Below are 22,587 nucleotides of genomic sequence, written 5' to 3'. Positions count from 1 at the left end.
AACGGAAGCCGTACCACTACGTCCGACTCGTCCGTTCCGTCCCGTCCGTACCGTACCGTACCGTCCGTCCGACGACTAACTACGTACTACTCTCTCTCTCTCTCTCTCTCTCTCTCTCTCTCTCTCTCTCTCACTCACTCATTCACTCTCTCTCTCCCTCTCTTTCTCTTTCACCCTCTTCACGACGCTGCTGCGTACTCGTTCGATCGCCCGCGAATCTCTTCGCGCGAATGTCACTCTCCTCTTCGTCCTTCGTTCACCCCGACACCTTTGGCCTCTTTTTCCTTTTTCACCACAATCGATTAAAATCAATCATTCCGACGAACAGTTCCTTCTCCCGAAGCTTCTGCTTCTTATTTAATTTTTTACGAGTTCGTTTCCTGCAGGGGATGTTTTTGTCCACGATCCTCTGCACGTCGGGAGTTGGGAACTGATCAAGTTCTCGAATTGGAATACTCGCCGATACTCCGCTCCGCTTGGGTTACTCGTCGCGCGCGGGTCTCGCGTACGAATGGCAGGCGAGGGTGGCCACCCCCTGGAGATATATCGGGACCGAGCCCGATTCGATACCCATCCGCGTCGGACAGGCGCGTGAGGGAGAGCGATTCGCGGTCACCTCACGGCTGGAGGAACAGAGGTGGAACGGAGGGACGAATTGGGAACAGTTCACGGCGCTCGTATTTCCGCCGCGTTGCACCACGCCGGTCTCGCGCAAGGGCATGTTCTGGCTCTGCTTTCACATGACCGGGAATTTTGCGTAGTTGCGGAGAGATTCAGCGGTGAGCGCGCTTCGCGGGCGTATTCATATCGATTCTCAACCCTCTAGCTAGAGGGTCAACAGGGAGTCGAATGGGGTAGGATTTGATGAAACAGCAGGTAGAAGGGTAAGAGGGCTCGAGAGGGTGAGGAAAGATGGCTCCATGAAAATGGCGCTCGCCTTCATCATTCATGTGAATCAATATGGCGCGGGTGATTTGAGTCACAATTATGTAGTATACATAATTCTTATTTCTATCGATATAGATTAGCTTTAATCTAAGGTTTAAACAATAAGATTGAAAACAAGAACGTTTATGTTAATGCATTATTTTAAATACGAAGCGCCACTATAGTCTGAATGTTAAGATGTTGAATTATTATATTCATTTAAATAAATTAATTTCAGAAATGATAAGGTTCAACTTACTCTTTATCTTTTTTTAATTTTAAGAATTAAAACTAAAAAAAGATAAGCACATTATAACTACGGTGATATACGTCTTTTATTGTAAAAGACAGTCTTTTATTTTAGATAGCTGTCCTTTAGATTTATTTCTGTCTTCGAAACTCAATTTAAATTTGTCCTTTATTTTCCAATATTATCCTTTACTGTCTTTTATTTTGACATTACAGAAAATTTTTTTTGTCTAATTAGTTTCAATGTCTACTTTTTAAGTAGACATATTAAGTAGACATAGATGGATATTTTATAGTTTCATGCATATAAATACAATTTGTTTTTAATTATATTTCTTAAATATATTATAATTAATATATTATATAATTAAATATATTATAATTTTTTAAATATATTCGAACTTAGAGTTGTTTTCATTTTTTTATTATTTCAGATCAAAAGTTTATTCCAATACAGTCGAACCAGTTTCAAACTATCAGAAAACTGCGTATTATCTCAATTTGATTATACTGTGCCGTGTAAAATTTTATAATGCAGATTCTTGACAATCATAAACTGGTTTGAAAATTTTTTCTAGTCAATGAAATAGCATCCTAACTCCGTATATTGTAGGTGATAGATGACACATTACAATAAGTAAAATATATACGTTCCTGAAATATAACAGCACATGTACATATACATATATGATATATGAATCGTTTGCTCTACGCATGCGCAAGATTTGTCCTCTTCCTTTCTAGTTTCTATCCGCAATTCTTTTCACTCCGTTGTAAGAAATTCGCTTGTCACTTTTTTTTGTGTCTGCGTGCCGTGGTCCTTCTTGTTATCATTGACAGTGTTGCACATGTTATTCCCTTTTAGTGTGACACAATGGCCACACAACGTGCACTTCCTCAGAGTAAAGAAGCGTTATTGAAATCATACACGACGAGGTTAAAAGACGACGTGAAGTCCATGCTGGAAAATTTCGAAGGTACTTTTCTAACCTCTGTCTAGATATCCTAACCTATTTTCGTAGACATCTTCGCCTCTACAATTACATCAAATAGTTAATTTGAAAATATAACAAGAATTGTAGTATCTAAGCGTTATATAACCTCAAAAAGAGACTGAAGGCAGAAAAGGCCATTAACCGGTGGAAGTAACTTCAAAACTCCTCCGGCGTTTTCGTCCCCAATAATTAACTTTGTTCTTTGTAATTGAATTTTTTAGATTTTTAGTTAAATTTTCTTTCTTTCTTCTCTTTTCCTTCGGTTAATTATATATACTTTAACTGTATATACTTTAACTTAATTATATATACTTTAACTGCAGAAAATATAATATAGTGCAGCTACAAGAAATTTATTGCACTTTGATATGATTGTGATGCTCCAATTATTTGAATTTTTATCTTCTTCAACACAAGTATCACAACTTATTTAATTCATTATCTTGAGATTTGTTTCTATTTCTTTGCAGTACAATATTTTCTCAGAATATATATTCATTCATTATCTCTTATGTTGGATAGAAAGAATGAATCGAGATGTTTTCAACAAACAACTGACAAAGTTAATTCTATAATTTTAAGTATAATTTCTCAAAACATATCTAGAAGTTTATATATGAATTTAAAGGACTCTTCATTTTTGTGATTGTCAATCAATAAATTATCATTGTAGTAGAATAGAAAGATTGAAATTCTAAAAACATAAAATATAACATGAAAATATAAAACAAAAATGTTATTAGTATTAAAAATATAATATAGAAAAATGTGAAAACAAATTATTTTTAATTATTAACACTGTAAATTATATCATATAATAAAATTAAAAGAAATAAAAATTTATACTGCAGTAATATTAGAATATTAGTATAGTAGCGTTTAGTAATATTTAATACTTCATATAAGTATAATTTTTAATTCTATTTATATATATAAAATTTGGGAGGAGAAAGATTTATATATCAAATAACTTGATTTGTATTATTTTTATTAATTGTTAATATCTATCTTAATTCTGATTTATTTTTGTTGTTTTCAGAGATAATTAAACTCGCAAAAGGAGAAAATGATTCTCAACTATCTCGAATGACACAATGCGAGCAAGATACATATGAAATGCATGTTAGAGCAGCTAATATTGTGCGTGCTGGCGAATCATTAATGAAATTAGTCTCTGATATAAAACAATATTTAATTCTGAATGATTTTCCATCTGTAAATGACGCCATAATACAAAACGGCAAATTATTTAGGACTAAGCAAGTAGAATGTGATCAAAAATTGGCTTCCCTGAGGGATGATATGGCTGCGGATTTATACGATCTGGAAGAGGAATATTATACTTCCATATACAAATAACACTAGTTTAAGTTTAAGCTTAATTTAATGCTAGTCCTGTAATATATTTGAGACTGTTTTCTAAACCCGAATCACAAAATATGACTCATTCATTCAACTTGTACATTGTCCATTTATTTAAATAAATAGAATTAATTTTTTATAACGTTTTACTGTTTTCTTTTAATCTTGTGGAGATTTATAGATGATGAGAGTCCTGAATAAGAAATAAGGAGTAATTGTCTCTTTTATTACTTCGATATTTAACACATAGACGATACATCACACAATACTTTTACATATTTAAGAAGGTAATAATATAAATCCAAGCTTCAGTTATTAATAGTCATCTCACAATCGTTTCCACTTATTGTTGTTTACTTGAAACGTGGTATTTCGTGATTCTGTACAACGGTAATTTACAAAACTGTTACACAGCTCTCCTGTATTGGAGTAAGGAGATTACAATTATGATTAATTAATTGACAAATTAAAAAAAGATCTATACGTATACAGTTTCAATTTGGAATGTTGCACAAACGTAATCTGACTTGCTTTTTGCAATGTTCGTGTATTGTAGCAACAAGATACAAAGAGTATCAACAACTTGCTGGGTCTGACGAATAATTGGAAATTATGTTTTATACTAGAAAAGATTAACAAAAATATCACAGTGTAAGACACAACGCTGTGACACAAGAACGAGTCTTTCAAACAACAGTACATCATAAACTATTCGGTGAACTGGTACAGCATCTAAATAAAGTAAATATATTTGAATTCTAACAAAACACGGCAGCAGTTTACTTTTAATGCACCTTCATAATAAATTATCTTTTTATCGCGTTCTTTTGCTTGAATCAGTCCACTGTCCAAGTCATAAAATCATATTAACTACATATCGTTACAATCATACATTATTAAATACCTACACCTACACGATATTCAAAACAATATTTTCAATTATCCATGATAATGCATCCGAGATGTGCTTCATAGATAATAGAAGAAATTAACACAAAAGAAAAAAAAGGACAAAAGTAATACAAGAAAGTTGATCTTAAAATAATGTAATTTCTTTTCTCGAACTTTCGTGACTCGATTAACTTATCTTGGATGGCTCTTCTAGACCCACAATAATTTAGTATTTACAAAATTCAATTTCCTTAAAATTAATAATTAACATTAAACCGCCATTTTCATTTACGCAACTTCTATGCTGAAAAGCTATTAGTTTCATGTATTATAATCCTTGAAAAATAATTGCAAACTCAATATGAAAAGACACGCTGTAATGGCTTATTTTCGCATTTGCAAGGCATAGTATGATCTGCCATACATTCGGTACAAATGACGATGTGCTTTGAAATTTACAATTCTTACAGTTTTGTCGAACTGGAACACTTATTGTACATATACATTATTAAATATACTAAGTAGACTTACGTTCTACTTTGGCAAAAACGTTTACAAATCTAAACTCGAGTTGTTTTTTTTTCCTGAACATTTTCCCCCTCCAATTAAATCTCAAAGACATTCAACCGTTTACCTTTTTTTCTATCAAAAAAAAACTCGCATAAAAGTCTGGCCTTTTACTGGCAGCTTGAACACTCACAGCTTAGCATTAAAGTAATCTCAAAAAGGTTACAAAAACTTGATTCTCTCGATTTATTTTCTATCTTATAAAGTATGCCAGAAAGATGATATGCTCTTTTTATTTTGTTTTTCTTTTAGCAATAGAGTATCAGTCGCTGAGCTCTTCCTTTCAAGTGCTATTATAAAAAAAGCAGCACTATGTAGCGTATCTTGGCAGTTTCGATAATTCATTGTGTAAGAAAAGTTCGCTGATTTGACTGCATAGCGTAACAATACAAAGTAAATGCATATACTTGGAATGATACTGTTAGTTTTTACTTAATCATCTAAATAAACTTTGCTTGTAATACTTGGTACGTTCATGAGCGGAGATTGCGCTTTTGATTTCTTTTTATAATTAAAAAAAGTTTTCTTAATTTAATGTGCATTTGACAATAACTTATCTGTAATCCAACATATCGTCCGGTCATGAACGCGAATGTCTAAATCTGTTTTCTATGAAAAATTCGCTTTATATACTTATGTGAGCATTTGTCGTAAATCTTTTTTTATTAAAGTTTATTATAATATATTGATTCTTTTGCATTTGTGTAGTTTTTTGCGATCTTCTTGCCGCTAGGAAAAAAAGGAATACTTAATATTAGCCTTATAAGTTTCATTCTTGTTTCGTTCGTTCGTTTCTATTACTGCGGAGGGACGTTGAGCTTGTGAATGATAAAAACATCATTCTGCATTTCTTTTCAATAAAGAAGATCGCCGGTCGTCTCCGAGCCCCAAGCACCTGCGTCCTGAGCTGGTCTCAAGTATTCCATTTCGCTTGCATTCTCGGTTTGCTCGGTTGTTGTCGTTGTTGCAGCTGGGGTCGGAACCATCAGTATAGCTCTGGTGATACCCAACTCGAAGCCTTCCGACGTCAGATCCACTTTGCTAGGAGTGTAACTGGCTAGTCCACCTCCACCTACAGATAACAAGTGTCAAGTAGCACGGATTTACTTTGCTTCTATCTTTTCTATCTCCTTAAGATATGTTTATCAATTAAGTAATAAGATTATAAGATAAAACCTTTTCTAGGATTATCAATGATATCTCTAGAGATATTTTATGAGACATTTTATGATATAATAATTTCTGTTAATTACTTGATTACATTATCATATTATAATTGCAAAAATATCTTGTCAAATTACAAACGGGACTCAAGTTTGATCTTACCGAGAAGAGATGGCATATTCGTTGTTGAGCTAGGTGTCGAAGAGATTTTGTTATTACTCAGTGTAGAAGGTTGCTCGATTACGGAACTGGAAGTTTCGCCGTCCACATTGCTGGTCTCGCCTTCAAGAATCGACGCTTCGCTGGGATACTCGAAGGTACGTGTGGCGGTGTCGTCGAACTGTATTCGATGCTGAAATCACAACGATTTAATTAATGAGCCGTTGTAAACGAGCATAATATGAAACGATTTGCGAATGATAATCGTTTGAAAATATCACGAGTTCGCGGCGATAAATTAATTTATATGTACGCGTGCAGGGCATGAAGAATCGCTGCCGGGTGTATGCAGATTGCAGAGGGTATTCGCATATGTAAACACGTATTATGTAGCCAACGCGGCGATTTATGTTCGCCTTTTGCGCCTTCAACAGAACAGTTACATGTGGAAAAATTTTGCGAGGCGCGCATCGTGTAATAAGCATCGCCGTGCGCTCGCGCGGGTACAAATGAGATACGGGGAGAACAACAACAGCAACCGCATAATGTAGCCTCGAATAACAGTATCTGGTCACACTCGATGCTTTTTCGACCTGCGAACGGCAAGTGGGGACGATCGCCCATCCGCCCATTCCTCGTCATCGTCGTCGCCGTCGTCATCATAATTGTCGTCTTTGTTCGTCGCAATCTAAAGCTTCAAGGGAGAAAGCACTATTGTGTCTTTTGTTCATGATTAAACGACAGTCGTTATACTTAGATCTATTCTTTTTTGCACAGTTTTCTTTTTGCTGTTGAAGACAAAAATAGAAAACTGTGCAAGAAGTTTAGCAAAAAGAATAGACATATTACATAATAGTTCAGAAGATATGATACTTGTTTTTAGTTTAGTCTAAATATATCTTATTCTCGTGAATGTAAAAATATCCACTTCTTTTATGGTAAAACATGTGTAGAAAACTTGAAATTGGATTTTATGCAAAAATATATATACAACAATTTATATACAACAATTTTAATGCATCTCCATCGAAAGTTTCTTTTGTTTCAAAATAATATAATAAAATAATTTTTTATTATATTTTTTATTTATTGTTATTTTTTAACATGTTCTATCCAATTTTAGGTAATCCACGAAATATTTGCTTATATTTATTAATTAAAATATATTTCATAATATATTTCAATAATTAAAAATTGTAAAAATTATTATAAAAAAATAATTATCATAAACAAAGCCTAATATATCAAATGCAAATATGCGTGAATACACATTATAATTATGTATTCATGCATATCAGAAATTATTTTATAATTATGTTCGTTCATTGTCAAAACTGGAACATTAACATACTGGAAAAAATGGCAAATGGAAAGTGGATCACCGACACAGAACAGCAAGTGTTACATAATAAATTATATAACTTATACCTTTCTGTGTGTTAAAAAAAATAATATAATATAAAAAAGTTATACATTTTTCATAAAATTTTTAGAAATCATTTTTTAACTTCTTAAATATGTAACGAGATAAAAATATTGTACAATAATTTTTTATTTGTGACATAAATATTCTTTCTGACACGTTTTGATGTAAAGGCAAGATTTACATCAATCCGTGACTGGCTATGACTTAGCCTGACGGTCTGGCGATAACAGTACCGGCGATTATTTCAACTAGGGATTGACTGCTCGCTTCGTGTAATTATATATATGCATCATTCTTTCTCTTCCTGAGGCGTCATGAAATATAAGACAAAAAATCAAATCGACAGGTCGATCTCGGACGTCGACAGCAATACATTTCTTCAGGATATGAGATTGTGAATTGTGCGCTCGTGATTAAAATCATCATTCACGGGCTATCTTCTTTCTTTACCTTTTTTGTGTTGCTGACAAGAATCTAAATAAATGAGAATCTACGAGACGCGAAAAGTCATTTCAAGCCACGATAGTGCGCTTTCTAGAGCGGCGCTCCACTTTTTTGGGGTATTCCTCGTACTCTTCGTCACAAATTGCAATTAGCATTTTCTCACCGAGCGAGTGACTGCGACAATCATAGACCGTTCTGGTTAGCTGGCTAAGTGGCATTAATAGCAAAACTTGAGAAACGAACGCGGGACTTTCCACAGTCATCTTCAGAGATACTTCTGCCTTATGACAACGAGCAAATTTAAATACTATGCTCCAATGCCTCGATTAGATCTAATTTGTCAGATTCAGATCTTTTATCGATCGTAGAAATTGATTGTATTATTAAAATGATGATTGAATTTCTTGGCCATACGAAATTGATAATGAAAGTTCGATAAATACTTGTGATAATTAAATTGCGTACAAAACAAATATGCTGATTTTCTTTTATATATGCAATTGTCTAATCTAAGATAAGATATTTGGATTGTCATTTTCGACCTCTAGATAAAATTGAACGGTGATTTCAAGACAATTACAATTACGTGATTCGTGCATTTCATTATTACTCATGATTCGTTGTTGTGTGCTTTGTAATTACAATTTATTGTCTTGAATTTTTACGAATAATTCCGGACCAAACCAAATAATTGTAACATTCTTAGGTTAAGAGTACCTAGATATTTTAATTTTAAATTGAATATGGAAATCAATTTTCATATTCAATTTTGTTCAATAAATTAATTATGAATATCGATAGAGATATATAACTGTTAAATTATCTGAAAACGATTAAAATAAAAAAAAGAAAAATATTAAAAAGATATACAGATAACTATAGCAATTTATAACTCTGATACTGTAAAGTTAACTTTATACTTTCTAATAAAGAAAAACATTCCACATTTTTAAGAAAAATCATGTTTACGAAAATCATGTATCCGAAGAATAAATATAAATATTTTATAATTCAAGATTCGCATAAAAATAATAAATTTAGTCATCAGTAATCGGTGGATTGACGTTTGAAATTCCAAATCATTCCATAGACAGCTTAATGAATAATATGAAATCTCTGTCTCATAGTAACTTTATACATCAAGAATTTTCCCTTTAACAACATTGCAATAAAAAATATTATGCTCTTCTAACGACGTTGTAAGAAAAGCTTGAAGCGTTCTGCGATCGTTTCCTCTTCAAATTTGAAATTTGCAATCACAGATCGCAATGGTCTTTTCAGTTGCGAAAAGATACTCAGGAAAAATGAAAACTGTAAAAAGACTTTCTTCTCACCAAGAAAATATTAATCAATAACGTAGCGTGACGATTGACAAGGAGCAAATATCACAATAGGAAGTCTCTGCACGACGCATATTGATAAAAATCACATACACGTATAATATAAAAAAAACAGTGCTAAATTGTTTTGAAAGATACGTGCATCATCGCATAAAGTTGCGTGCGTTCATTGGCGCAATCACTATATCGATTCCTTTATAAAAGATGCAACAGATTATTCCAAATCAATGAAGCATATTACATGTGCTGCAATTGCCATCGTAAAATTCTAAAATATTTTTAATGTATTTTTGAAATTTCTTTAAGAAACATTTCAAACGATTTTCTAAAAAATAATGCCTATAAGTATAATAAATCTTTTGTCTGATTATCTGCGGTGTAACCTTTTAAAGATAAATAAAAGAAAGTGTTTCTAAATTTTTTCCCAAAGTCATCTGATACACATATGACTTCTTCTTAATGGATCAATCTTCGCAAATATTAATTTTTGTCCTATTTTCATCTTTTTCTAATTATTATTAGTCCTTTAAAAAACTAAATCTTTATTTTTTGGGATGTACTATTTGTTATGATTATTTCAATAAAGATTCGCTCTTCTTATTAGTGAAGATTCATTTTGAGCTGTTTGAATTTTTTAGTTCTCAGACTAACTAAAACTTCCATTTATCACACTATCGTATTGTAATCTTGTGTTTACTTGAAGTTTGGTCAAGAGGACAATTTCTCCATATACATTTAAAATATTATTACGTTAGAAATATTCATTTACGGAAAATGCATTTTCGTTTCACATGAAAAAATGAACATATTTTACTCTATTTTATTCGCACGTAAAATTTTATTAGTAATTCATATTCTCTTGTTATTATAACTTTTAATATATTATTTTAATATATTATTTTATCTTGTTATTGTTACGGATTTATTAAATAATTTTTCTGATTAAAAAGAGAATATTTTACTTTCAAAATTGCATGACAAATGTTAAGAAGTTCATAAAGAAGAATGCTGCCGTCGATGATGTACTAATGTTTCAAAATTAATTTAAAAGATTCATTTGTATACGATTAAATCTGTATCAAATTATCTAATAATAAAATGACTAAGACATAACGTAAGATTTATAAAGTAAGATAAAATTTTATTTGAACATTAGTTATATGTTTCACGCACCTTTCATATAAGTTTTGGAAAGTGAATGCTATGAAATAAATGAATAACTGTATGGAATCTACGCATAAATTCCGTGCAAGGAAAATATCAGCGTGACCTTTGAGACGAGATAGAAGCATACACGGTTGTTGCAGCAGCTACGCTACGATATCGCTCTTCCTGAAATACGAAGGCCATGCAGTATAGATAACGAAGGCACCAGAAAGAGAGAATTTATGGTCTCTAAGCAGCGTATCCTGCAAGGATTCTCGTGCTGAAACCCCACGTATCTCTCCGTAGGTTTTCCACGACAATATTAAATGGACATGCATATAAAGGTCATGCCGTGCGGCAAAAACTGGATGCAGACGTATCCGTTATGTCCTAAAAGGCGGGTAAACCGCGCGCGAGTTCTCTTACGCACATCGTGTACGCGCTTCTGACGCAATTTAGACGCAATTACTCGATCGAGCGAGTTGAGCAACCTCGGGAAATTGCTCTTGAAATGTAAAATTTGTCCAGTGGGAAGAATATAATAAACCGATCACCGAATTTATAGACGCACTTCTGTATCTACAAGAATTATAATTATATTTTCCTAAAAATGAGAGTATGATACCTTTATTTTTCGATTATTGTATAGTCACAAACTATTGTACCGTTATAGAGTATAACGAATGCCGTTATAGACTATAGCAATTGTAAATTAATGTCGTTTTTTATTCATTAAAAAAAAAGATAAGATTTCTCATTTACTTTCCTGTTTATATTATCTCAGATTTAGATCTTTTTTTATACCCTGTGTTTATCTTACAGCAATAAATCTTCTATTCATTACACTGTCGATAATAAATCGAGCAATTCACAAAAGAATTTTTAGATATTATATATTTCAGACAATAACGTTCAATAGATTATGTTATAATTATAAATCGCGCCGCGCATATCTAATATTGAATATAAGATAACAATTTCCACAGGACGTTGCAGTTTCCTTTCAATATAATTACTTGATTGAGACGAACGAGGTTATTGAAGTATATAACTCGTCTACAGACAACGATTAATAAACGCTCAAATAATTTTGTGAAGCAATCTTACATAAAGTAAGTAAGTGAGGTATGAAAGCGCGTTATAATATTTTTTTTAAATTAAATTCACATTAATCATAAAATCGTGGTAGAGATAATTATACTTGATTGTCGAACGAGGCTATTGAAGTTCATAATTCGTCTACAGACAACAGTTAATAAACACTCAAATAATTTTGTGAAGCAATTATAAAGCAAATGCGAGTCATGAAAATGTATTATAATTAAAAAAAAAATTCAAATCGTAATAGCAATGTGTCTATAAAGGCAGTCTAGAAAGATTAAGGCCAGCTATTTAAATAATTAAATATAATCAAAAGAATTTCCTGTCACGATTTACTGACACATTGCTTTGGCGATGAAAAATTTTAGTAACAACTTTGCAAATCGTTAAATCATGATTTACGAAATACAACTATAAATTTGACACGAATTCAATTCGATTGTACAGGAATGCACGGATGGATCATTTTGTTAATCACTGCCAATTTAAATGCTTAACCGAGGAGCGATTAGAATGTCTACTGCGAACAAGGTGAATTACTATAAATCCCGTTATTGATTGGCAGCGCTGCTGGGAAGATAACGCACATCCTACGCGTCGTTTACGCGTCACTTAATTTAAATACGTATAAAACGACCTAGCCGATGGCAATACATAAATGCGTCACAAATGAAGGATATCAAATTATCAATCAAGGATATCACTTGGAGGCTCTGAACATAAGTCGATTCAGGAATGTTTTCATACATAATGAGAAAAGCAAAAACAGCAGAATTTATTTCGACCAGATAATTCTAATTTTATGCTCATTTGTGACCATATTGCAATACGCGAGACTCTTATGACATTTAGCACAAAGGCAAGATTGCAATCTTCTATTCAAATTTAAAAGCCACGTATGCGAAATTAAATATCCGTTTGCGTTTAGAAGATCATATCTTTTTTTTATACTGCTTTTATACAGTTGTTATATACAATATATAGTTGCGAGAACGTATTAATTTCGCAAATCCATCTAATGCAACGGGATGTGCTTTGCTCTTTGTGGAACAGTCAACATAATAAACGCGTCGATAAAAATTGTTTAAATACGTAAGCTTAAGTTCTCTTCAAGGATACAAAACTAGACCGTCAGTATTTCAAAACAACTCATGATCGATTACAATCAATTTGTAAATATATGCTCAACGAGCTTGAATTTCGCTGACTCAGTTAAAATTCGCGCGATATTACGATCATAAATTAATGAAATAAAAAAAATATATTGAGCTAGATTTTCTATAGAAAATCTAATAATCGCAAAGTAAAAGAAATTATTACTGTAAACTGTGAATTTTCTATGTAAGGTATATACTTCTCGAATTATTTTAAACATGGAGAAGAAAAATATTCTTTTTAATTATTATATTAATTTTATTATTATCTATATAATAACTGTGAAAGAGAGAAGTATATTTTTTATGCTTCAAATGATGATACCTAATTTATCCTTTAAATAAATAAAAAAATAATAGTAATTGGATATAATAACAATATTAATAATTGCAATTATTAAAAAATAAGTATCTATTACACACACACACACACACACACACACACACACGCGCGCGCGTATATATATATATATATATTCTATGAACAAGTTCACGTTTACATTCACAGAAGTCTAAAAAGCGAACACTTTTTTCTCTCTCAAATTCCAGCAAACTCGATTCAACGTGTAAATATTTTGCATGTTGAAATCTCTGTAGAAATGTAATAGCAATCGAAACATTAGACACGTTGGTGATATGGCGCAGTATAATTGCTTAAATGTTAAATATTATGTCTATCATCTTTTATTTGTTGCAGTTTATTAGATTTCATTTATATGATTATTAATTAATACAGAGACACATTTCACGTATTATTCTATTCATATTCAGATAAAACACTTCCATTGTTATTATGTCAATTGCATCTCACATTTTTGCGTTATTAACATCTTAATGCATCATCCTAATATGTAAGATAATGTACGCAAAGCAACGTTTTTATTACTTGCGATTCCATACATATGAAGACGTTGAATCTCTGGCAATGTTCTTTTGGGCAAAAAAATGTCTGATTAATTACTATGATAGCATACTATGATATTTTCTTGGAATACACTTTACCCGACGAGAATTTCCCATCATTTAGTTATAGTGAGTTGTAACAACTTGGATTGAAAAGAGTTACGGTTAATCGAAGAATGACCTCTGTGAGGCCCCAATTTTCAAAATTTGGAAAAACTAAACAGAGTTCTGGTTAGCCCGAAGAGTTGTAGAGTTTTCAAGTGATTTTAAGAGTTCTGTTAATTAAAGCGATGAAAACACCACTTGAAGTTGGGAGGAGGACAATAACTTCACGATTCTGAAACTTTGAAGGGTTATAATCTCTTTATTTTTCATTTTAGCACTTTGCTCTACAGAGGACAATTATAACGATTATCCTTAATAATTAAATCGTTGAGATTAAAAACAAAAAAATCCTAGCGTTTTGTAGATTCCAAATTAAAATTTTTCTAAGTCCACACAAATCCAAAACTTTTTTGGAAATATGGCGTTCTAATACGAGTTATGGTAACTCACTGGAGGAATTCGGGATAAAATCGGGATTAGAGACAGATTAGCACATAAAGAGCAGTAAATCCTTCATTGAGACCTGATTCTGCTCATGTTGGTGTGCTATCTTAATAGACATAGATATTCTTTAAAGTAGCACAGGAGTAGAATTAGGTCTCAATGCACAAAGGATTTAGCGCTGTTTATATACTAACTTGTTACTCTAATCCCTATTTCATTCTAATCGTATATAAAGAAATTGTTTTAATCACACACACATGAACTATAGTTGAAAAAAAAGTATATGTAAACTAGTATATATTAAAAGTACATAATTAGCACAAAATTATGATATAAGTAAATATAAGTCTTTTACAGTGTTTCTTTCGAAAAACATTCTAATTTTTTGAAAAGTTAGAATAAATCGCTAAACTATTAGAGCAATGAAATCAAGATTAAAGCAACAAGTTAACACGTAAAGAGCACTAAATTCTCCATACATTGATTGTTAAGGAAAATTATTAGAGGACTATCATAACTCGTGGCGTCAAAAACGCCGTATTTTTTTTAGCGTTTTAATAAATCTCTCAAAGAGTTCTATCGATTATTCTATCGATTATGGATCAAAGTGTTAAAATGAAAGATAAAAAGTTATAACCTTTTAAATTTTCAGAAACATAAAGTTGGCCTCCTGTTAATAATGTTTTCATCGCTTTAATCAACGAAACTCTTTCTAAAATTGATTCAGAACTTTACAACTCTTTAGGGTTCTCAAACAGAATTTTGCTTTTTTTCAAACTTTGAAAAAGAGATTAGCTTCACTAGAGATCAAAGGATATCATTCGATCGAGTATTCTGTGTCACTTGATGTATAAAGTGAGCAATCCGCGAGCAATATACATCTTATCGCATATAACAAGCATCGTATCTAGTTATTATTTAATAGTCATGGATTAAATATGCATTAAATATGCGTTTTGTCAACAAGTAGATAATAACGATATTTACTATACTTTAATGAATACATAACAGCAAGATTACAATTTGTTTCAGAGACAACAAATAGGAATTAAATATCGCTATTAGTTATTAACATAGATGAGAAAGCTTTTGATAATCATATAAATTATAAAAGAAAAATAAGTGAGAATTTATACATTGCGAAGATACAAAATATCTGGATCTTAATTTATTTGCAATCTTTTTTTGCTACAGAGCAAAAAAAAAAGAAAAATCTATATATTTGAAAATACGAGAAGAAAAATCTATATGTTTAAAAACAAAAGTTAAATTTATAACAGCAAGCAAAATATTTCTATATATAAAAAGATCCGTATTTTTTCTTTTATTTTGATAGCGTGTTTCAACATTTTAAATAAAATACAGATTCTTAAAGAAAAAATTTTCTCAGTTTTATCAATACATATATATTTCGTCAACTAAAATTCCAATTAATGCATATTTCTCTCAGTGTACGGTAAGCTTAAACTTTTAAATCTTACATCGTTTAACGTTATCTAATAAGCGGATAATATATGTGAAACCGAGACACGCGGTGCAATCATATTCATCGAATGTAATGCATTGCATAATGCCCGCATACCCACATATCGTTCTATCTTCTGTAATTAGCAGACACGAGCGTGCTTGTTGCGTGCGTCGCGTCACGTGGTTGTCGCGCACGGTGTGAAGTCGCGCGTAAATTACGCGTCGCGAACCTTTTATTACTGTAATTCCAACTACTATTGTCTACCGTATGTATGAGCCTCGGATGTAGGTATGTAGTTGTACCCGGTGGCACGTTTACATGAAGAAAGACAACGTGCGGTCGTTGACAGTGCGTGAAACGGAAGAAAATAATCGTCTGCATGTTCCTTAAATGAACGAGAGACACTTTGTTGACATTGTGTCAAGTTTACGTAATTTTCAATTTATTTACCACTTACGACGAATATATAATTCGCTGTTTTTGCAAGCGCTACAACAACCGAACATAAATACGCGAAATGTATGCAACGAACATAAATACGTGGCATTTTGACAGCAAGAAATAACAGTGTCGAGATAAATAGTAATAGGATAAGAATTTTCTGGGTAATTTTCTTCCTATTTCTTGACTGCGTGAGAATTAGAACAAGTAAAAAAAAAGAGACACTTCGCTCTCTTACGTAGTATAATTTTTTGTATTGTCTGCCATCTGCTTTTAATGGCAGAAACTATCAACCGTCAATTCCCTACAATGCATAATGCAAAGTAATGAAGTATTCCATTTGCTCATTTGCATTTTTGCGAAACGTAAAACTCACAAAACGATGTTGACTCACACCCCGATTATGTCGATACAATAATTTACAAATTCCATTATGCAGACAGTACTGTCGCACCTTTACACGAGCAACCTGTTATTATCATAGTTTCGCAGGAGAGACATCGAAGCAGATCTGACACTCTCTTGAGAGATGCTTCGTAAAATACTTAAGAACGTGGATAATAAACGAAAGTTTTTTTTTTTTTCACGGATCTCGATAGCGTGAGAGAAAAGCTAAGCGACGTCGAGTTGTGTATTACCCTTGCATTATCCCAGCATAACATCTTGCATAACGAATTTAACATAAAATTCAAGATTGCTCATTCGCGTGTCTCATTACAAGTTCTCGTTTCCGAAAGTTTCTCACGTACAATCAACACAAGAGTGTCAGCATTATGCGAAAGGAGTCTCAAGAATGGACCAGTAGTTCAGAATTGTTTAATACTTTGCAGTCTATGTATGAATTATATCTACTATTGCACTCTGACTAAAATAAACCATGCTGATGCATTGATACGAACTGAGCCGCGCATTTTTTTACATGTTTTTTTACATGCCAACATAAAAGCACTTTTTAAAGTGCTTGGTTTTGTTTTTTTTAGTTTTTATCTATAACAATTCCTAAACATTAACTAATAGTTGTATGTGTTTGTTAATAAGACTGACGTTTTTACGCAAAGGCATTGTCGTCAGCGGATTGCAAAGGGTTAAAAGAGATTGTAAGATACATTGTACGTTATATTTTAGTATTACATGTTTCATAATACTCATTATTGTTTCGTAGTAATCACTTTTGAGAAAAAATGAGTATAACATTGTAACGCTAGTCGTAGTTAGATACTAGATTGCGTTTTTGTGTACACAGAGAACTAAGAATGAACGTTCTCAGCGGCTGCATGTTACATGAAAAAAAATCAAAGGATTTTATAAGGAAAGTGGGTAAACAGATATAAAGAGATACAATGCCAATGAATTTCCTGAGAGGAATAAGAAGCGTTTTTACTGCGAAAAAAGAGGATAATTGCATTATTAATGTCTATTTGTACAAATGTAGATTAACTTTATAATCTCGATTTAATTTACTCTTTATAATTTTCTAATTCTTAGAATTAGAAAAAGATAAAAAGTAAGTTAAATCAAGATTAAAGTGATAGAAACGGGCATAAACTGAAACATCTAATTATATATATGTGTCAAGCACAAAAAGTTTTGACAAGACGTAAATGTTAGACTGCGCGTATAATTGTTATAAACGTTATTTAGAAGTTTCCGATTGTAAAGCGCACAAAGTTGAAAACTTCTTTTAAAAGTTAAACATAGAAAAAAGAAATTACAATGGGCAAAGAAAAATATGGATCATAATTTTTACAATATTATCTTTTCTGAAAAATCTTTCTTTTGAACATGAATTCATAATTCCCAAGCGGATAATTCTTCATCTAACATGGTTAAGAAAAATGTTTGGCATTACTTTTATAAATGACATTTCGATATTTGCATGATGTCTTTATTGGAAATTTCAATGCCAAACGAATATTGCAAATATATAAAAAAATCAGTGTGGTTACGGTCGAAATAATAAAACTGGATATTGCAAGTAGACAAAGATTCGAAACATCGAAGCAACTTGTGCACACAATAGAAAATAATCTCGTCACGATGGATTAGCCCTTTCAATCTCCGCAAATCTGACTGAAAATGTCTAATCAATCATGTAAATAGAACTTCAAGAAAAATAAATATTTATTTTGAAGCAACTCGGTACATTCGAAAGATTTCGAGACCTTTGCTCAAATAAACTCTGACTGAAAATCTCATGGATATCATGTCTCTACGTTTGATTAAGCTATAATAAATAATAATGAATAGACGCCATATTTTAGTGCACATATAACGTATTTTAAAATAAAACTTTAATTTTTTTATATCTTTTAAAATAACATACTTTAATTTTGAATATATTCTGTTCCTTTCATCAGAGAATTACTGATAATGTTCTTGTATCACTGACAGTGACGTTTTCCTTAAATCAATCGATCTTGTAGGGCTCTGCTCTCTTTGTCCGGATTTTCCAGCGCAGCCTTAAGTCGGTTCTACATTAGTTGCAAGCTGATCGCAAATTTGTTGCGATAGCCAATCTGAAGCATGCATTTTGAAATCAACGCTTTATATTGGCTGTCACAACAAACTTGCGATCAGCTTGCAACTAATGTAGAACCGGCTTATGCGCAAAGCAAGTTTATTATTCAGCGGCGCGGGACAAGTATCAGCATCAAATTGAATTTGTTGGCGAAGTGAAACGCACTACAGCGAGACGCACAGAATGAATCGCAATACAGAGTGAATCGTAAAGCTCACATTGTCTCGATATTCTGACAAACTAGAAAAGAAAAGAAGAAAACGAAGTTTCGACTTTAATAACGTTCTTTTATGTTTTTAAGAAAAACATAATTCGCAAAGAGCAAATCAAATACATGTGCGCAAAAAGGTTTGGATTCATCTCTTTGTACTTTTATAATTTTGTCTCTTCTCTATTTTGACGAAATAAAATCATAATCAAATTTTCCATTCATTGAAAGTTATAATAGTTACAATAAGATGTTAAAATAAGTTAAAATAAGATGTGTGTAACTATTGATATAAGTATCGATAAATTTAAGAAAGTATTTATCACTTTGTGAACTCAAGATTGTGGAAATATCTACATATAAAATACTAGCTATTTATCGAATATATTCTTCAATACTGTTACGAATTTCTGTGTTAGACTTGGAAATGCAAAATAAGCGCTAATCTCGAAAACATCAACGGTATTAAATCGTATCGCAATTAAAATACAATAAAATTAAGACGTAATGTAAAAGTAAGAGAAACGAGTTTCCTGCTGCGAAAGCGCAAGATATGCGGAGACGATAGCAAATGTTCAAGTAAGCCTTTAGACATGCTTTTAAGAAAAATGTGTTGAAACTACATTTCAATTGTATCTTAAATGTCTACACCTTTAATCAAAATGTTTATCTTATTTTAGAAGTATTTAATTATTTATATTTTTTAGGGAATTTTCGAAACGTTATTCTTAAAATTCATAAATCAACAACAATAGATGATTTCATCTGTCAAATATTCTAATTGCATCTATATTTACTTTACGTCATATTCAATCCGTTTATTAAAAAAAATTAATCACAAATATTTTATAAATATTTTATAAATATTTTATAAAAATTTTCTAACAATATTCAAGAATAAAAGAAGCAATATCAATTTCACGATGTTATTTGAAATTTCTTCGATAGGTCAAATGTTAATTAAATGCTAATATAAAGATTTTTTTAAAGTAGAAATTTTAATTATTATTTGAAGTCAAATGCAGTTCCCCTTCTTAATCTCGATCTTTCCCGCATAACTCAAATTTTTCATCTTACTTGATGCACGACGAATGCGTGACTAAATTCTTGCCTGGATCGTTGATCCAGGAGCAATGCCCGTGGATTTTCTATCTGGGACTCATTTCACCGATAACTCACGGAAAGGAATTCCGCGTCGCGCATAACGCGCGATCGGTTATGCCAGCGTTTCCATCAATCCGACACGGTGTACGAACACTGAAATAAATTCAGAAAGAACATGACGCAGCGTCCGTCGTGCGATCCAGGAAATATCAACTCTCCCGAGACGAATAGCGAGATCGTATAAGAAAGCACAATAGGCAATATAAAACAGAGTGCTCCAGAGCTGTCGGTATGTTGCCTTTATGTATGAATTCCTAGGTCAATGTTGTAGATTTCTCCTTAAATAGGAATGTTATGACATCAGCATTTAATGTACAATAGATTAAAAACGTGAAATTGAAGAGAGTTAAATTTTAGAAGAATAGCGAAATCCTATTCTATGTACGAATAATTTCAGGCTTAAGATCTGTAATTTGGATTGTCATTTGATATTTAATGTAAAAAATAAAAGAGTTATGAGAAAACCGTGCAATCGGACGTTTATTAAGGAAATCTCAATTATAAATTGATTAAACAAAAACATGGTCAAAGAAAGGCTCTTAAAAGAAAGATTATTTTGCAGGAAATATTAATGATTACATCAGCTAAGTGTGGATAATTCTTCTGAATATTAATTCTTCTGGATATAATTGTTTCGAGATACTTATTCTTGTGATGGGTTTTTTATGACTTATTTTTTTGCATTTGCTGTATCAAGAAGTTGTATCCGGCGGAATTGTTCGCTGACGTTTTTGATGCCATGATGATGCACGGTAGATTAACTTGGTCGACGAGGCGCTCGAAAATCATTGCTGGGGCCCGCGGACACGATACTTTTACTTACAAATTGGTATTTTATCGGTGTTGGTAACAAAATGCCTCCCATCGCGATGTCACGTCAACGCGCGATCGCGTGAGAAAGCGGCGAATGAAGTTAAAATGGTCTAATGGTTTTAGATGAAAATGATTGCATCATTTGATTTAATACAAACTTATTGAAAATTCCGCAAGAATTGCTAGACCTAATTAAGGACGATTATTAGAGATTTAGATTAGATTCTCACAAATGTATTCATTGAAGACATAATTAAAGTTCTTAATGTATGTTACAAAAGTTACATTATGATATTCGAATTAATGCTAAAATAATAGAATAGTAGACAATTGTCTTAGATCATGTAGATTAAGATACAACAATTGTCAATTGTTATAAGCAATCCTGAATGTGTGAGAAATGTATGTTATCTTAAAACTAAAACAAGAAAAGATGTTGAAAATAAAATAATAGATTTAATATTATGTTATTATAAATATTAATAGATTAATATTTCAAATAAAAAATATATGAAAGATATATAATCGCATCTCTTGGAAAAAATATACTATAATCGCAGTTTTATATGCCAGCGAAAAAAGCGGTATAATAAAATATTACGACATAATATAAATATTAATTATCATTGTGGACATTTGAATATAATTTTATTTTCTTTAGAAAAGATTGTTAATAATTAAGATATCTCGTTACAATTTAATTATACGTATACACCAATATTTATTTTCTTTCCACTAGTTAATTTGTTAGCTAGCTAATTGACATTGACATTCAAACCTGTTTTAGTTCTGTGAGTTGTTTTACGAATTCGCTGTTTCACGCTAATATTTCCGCTTAAAATCGTATCGTGTATATTACCTTGTCCGAGATGATATATGGTAGCTGAAATATACATATCGTTGCACTCTCGCTATCAATATCAATATTTATACATTTGAGTTCTGCGGAACATGATGCTAAATCCAGCGATATGTTATCGGTACAAGGGTCTATATTACATGTATGCATCGTGCATTATTGCAGTTCAACCATTTCCCGTACATTACGTAGGTATCTTACATCTTTTATAAACGACGCTTTGTTCGCTTATCTGGCTGCCGTCGATCGGTAATAGATTATATCGAAATTACGCTGCGCGAAAAGATCTTAATTTCCTATCACGACATAGTTCGACACGATGACGTATATGTTTGATATTTTAGCATTGATATAATAAATTATACGCCGCACATAATCTTAAGATATAGATATCCAGACTTTTTTTGTCTAAGAAAAAAAAATATCGAGCAAAAAATTCATGTCTTATTACATTTCAAATAAAATATAAACTCCGTTAGATGATAACCAGAACTAATAGATATCAAATTACGCAAAGAACGTGCATGTCTAATTAAATGTATGTAGGCACATACTAAGATTGAATGATATTTCTAAAACAAGACAATCCTGGGAATTCCAGGCATGTAAGAACGGTGTCGAGACTTTTCATGTTAATAGAACCATACAAAGCACGTGACTAACTTTCATTTTTACATATAAGAAAATGATCTTTAAAATAAAAAAATAAAAAAAATTTTTAATATTTCTATATATATAT

At 31.7% G+C, this 22,587-nt stretch overlaps 2 protein-coding genes across 2 annotated transcripts in view; one reads left to right on the top strand and one right to left on the bottom strand.

Annotated features, from left to right (window-relative positions):
- The first annotated feature begins 1,980 nt into the window (after window positions 1-1,980).
- Window positions 1,981-3,530, top strand: LOC105623056 (mediator of RNA polymerase II transcription subunit 22). Its single transcript, XM_012204458.1, has 2 exons — window positions 1,981-2,153; window positions 3,211-3,530. The coding sequence occupies exons 1-2, from the start codon at window positions 2,051-2,053 to the stop codon at window positions 3,528-3,530; spliced, it is 423 nt and encodes a 140-aa protein (XP_012059848.1). The 5' UTR covers window positions 1,981-2,050.
- Window positions 3,531-5,845: 2,315 nt separating this feature from the next.
- The window catches only part of LOC105623055, a 40,499-nt gene continuing 23,757 nt past the window's right edge, over window positions 5,846-22,587 (bottom strand). The window contains exons 3-4 of the mRNA XM_012204457.1: window positions 6,318-6,507; window positions 5,846-6,063 (exon numbers count right to left, since the gene is read on the bottom strand). Coding sequence (XP_012059847.1) covers window positions 5,846-6,063; window positions 6,318-6,507 — 408 coding nt within the window. The remainder of the gene's footprint in view (window positions 6,064-6,317; window positions 6,508-22,587) is intronic.

This window comes from Atta cephalotes (assembly GCF_000143395.1).
Source record: "Atta cephalotes unplaced genomic scaffold scaffold00052, whole genome shotgun sequence".
In the NCBI taxonomy this organism is placed as follows: domain Eukaryota; kingdom Metazoa; phylum Arthropoda; class Insecta; order Hymenoptera; family Formicidae; genus Atta; species Atta cephalotes.
This window is presented reverse-complemented; position numbering and strand designations above follow the sequence as displayed.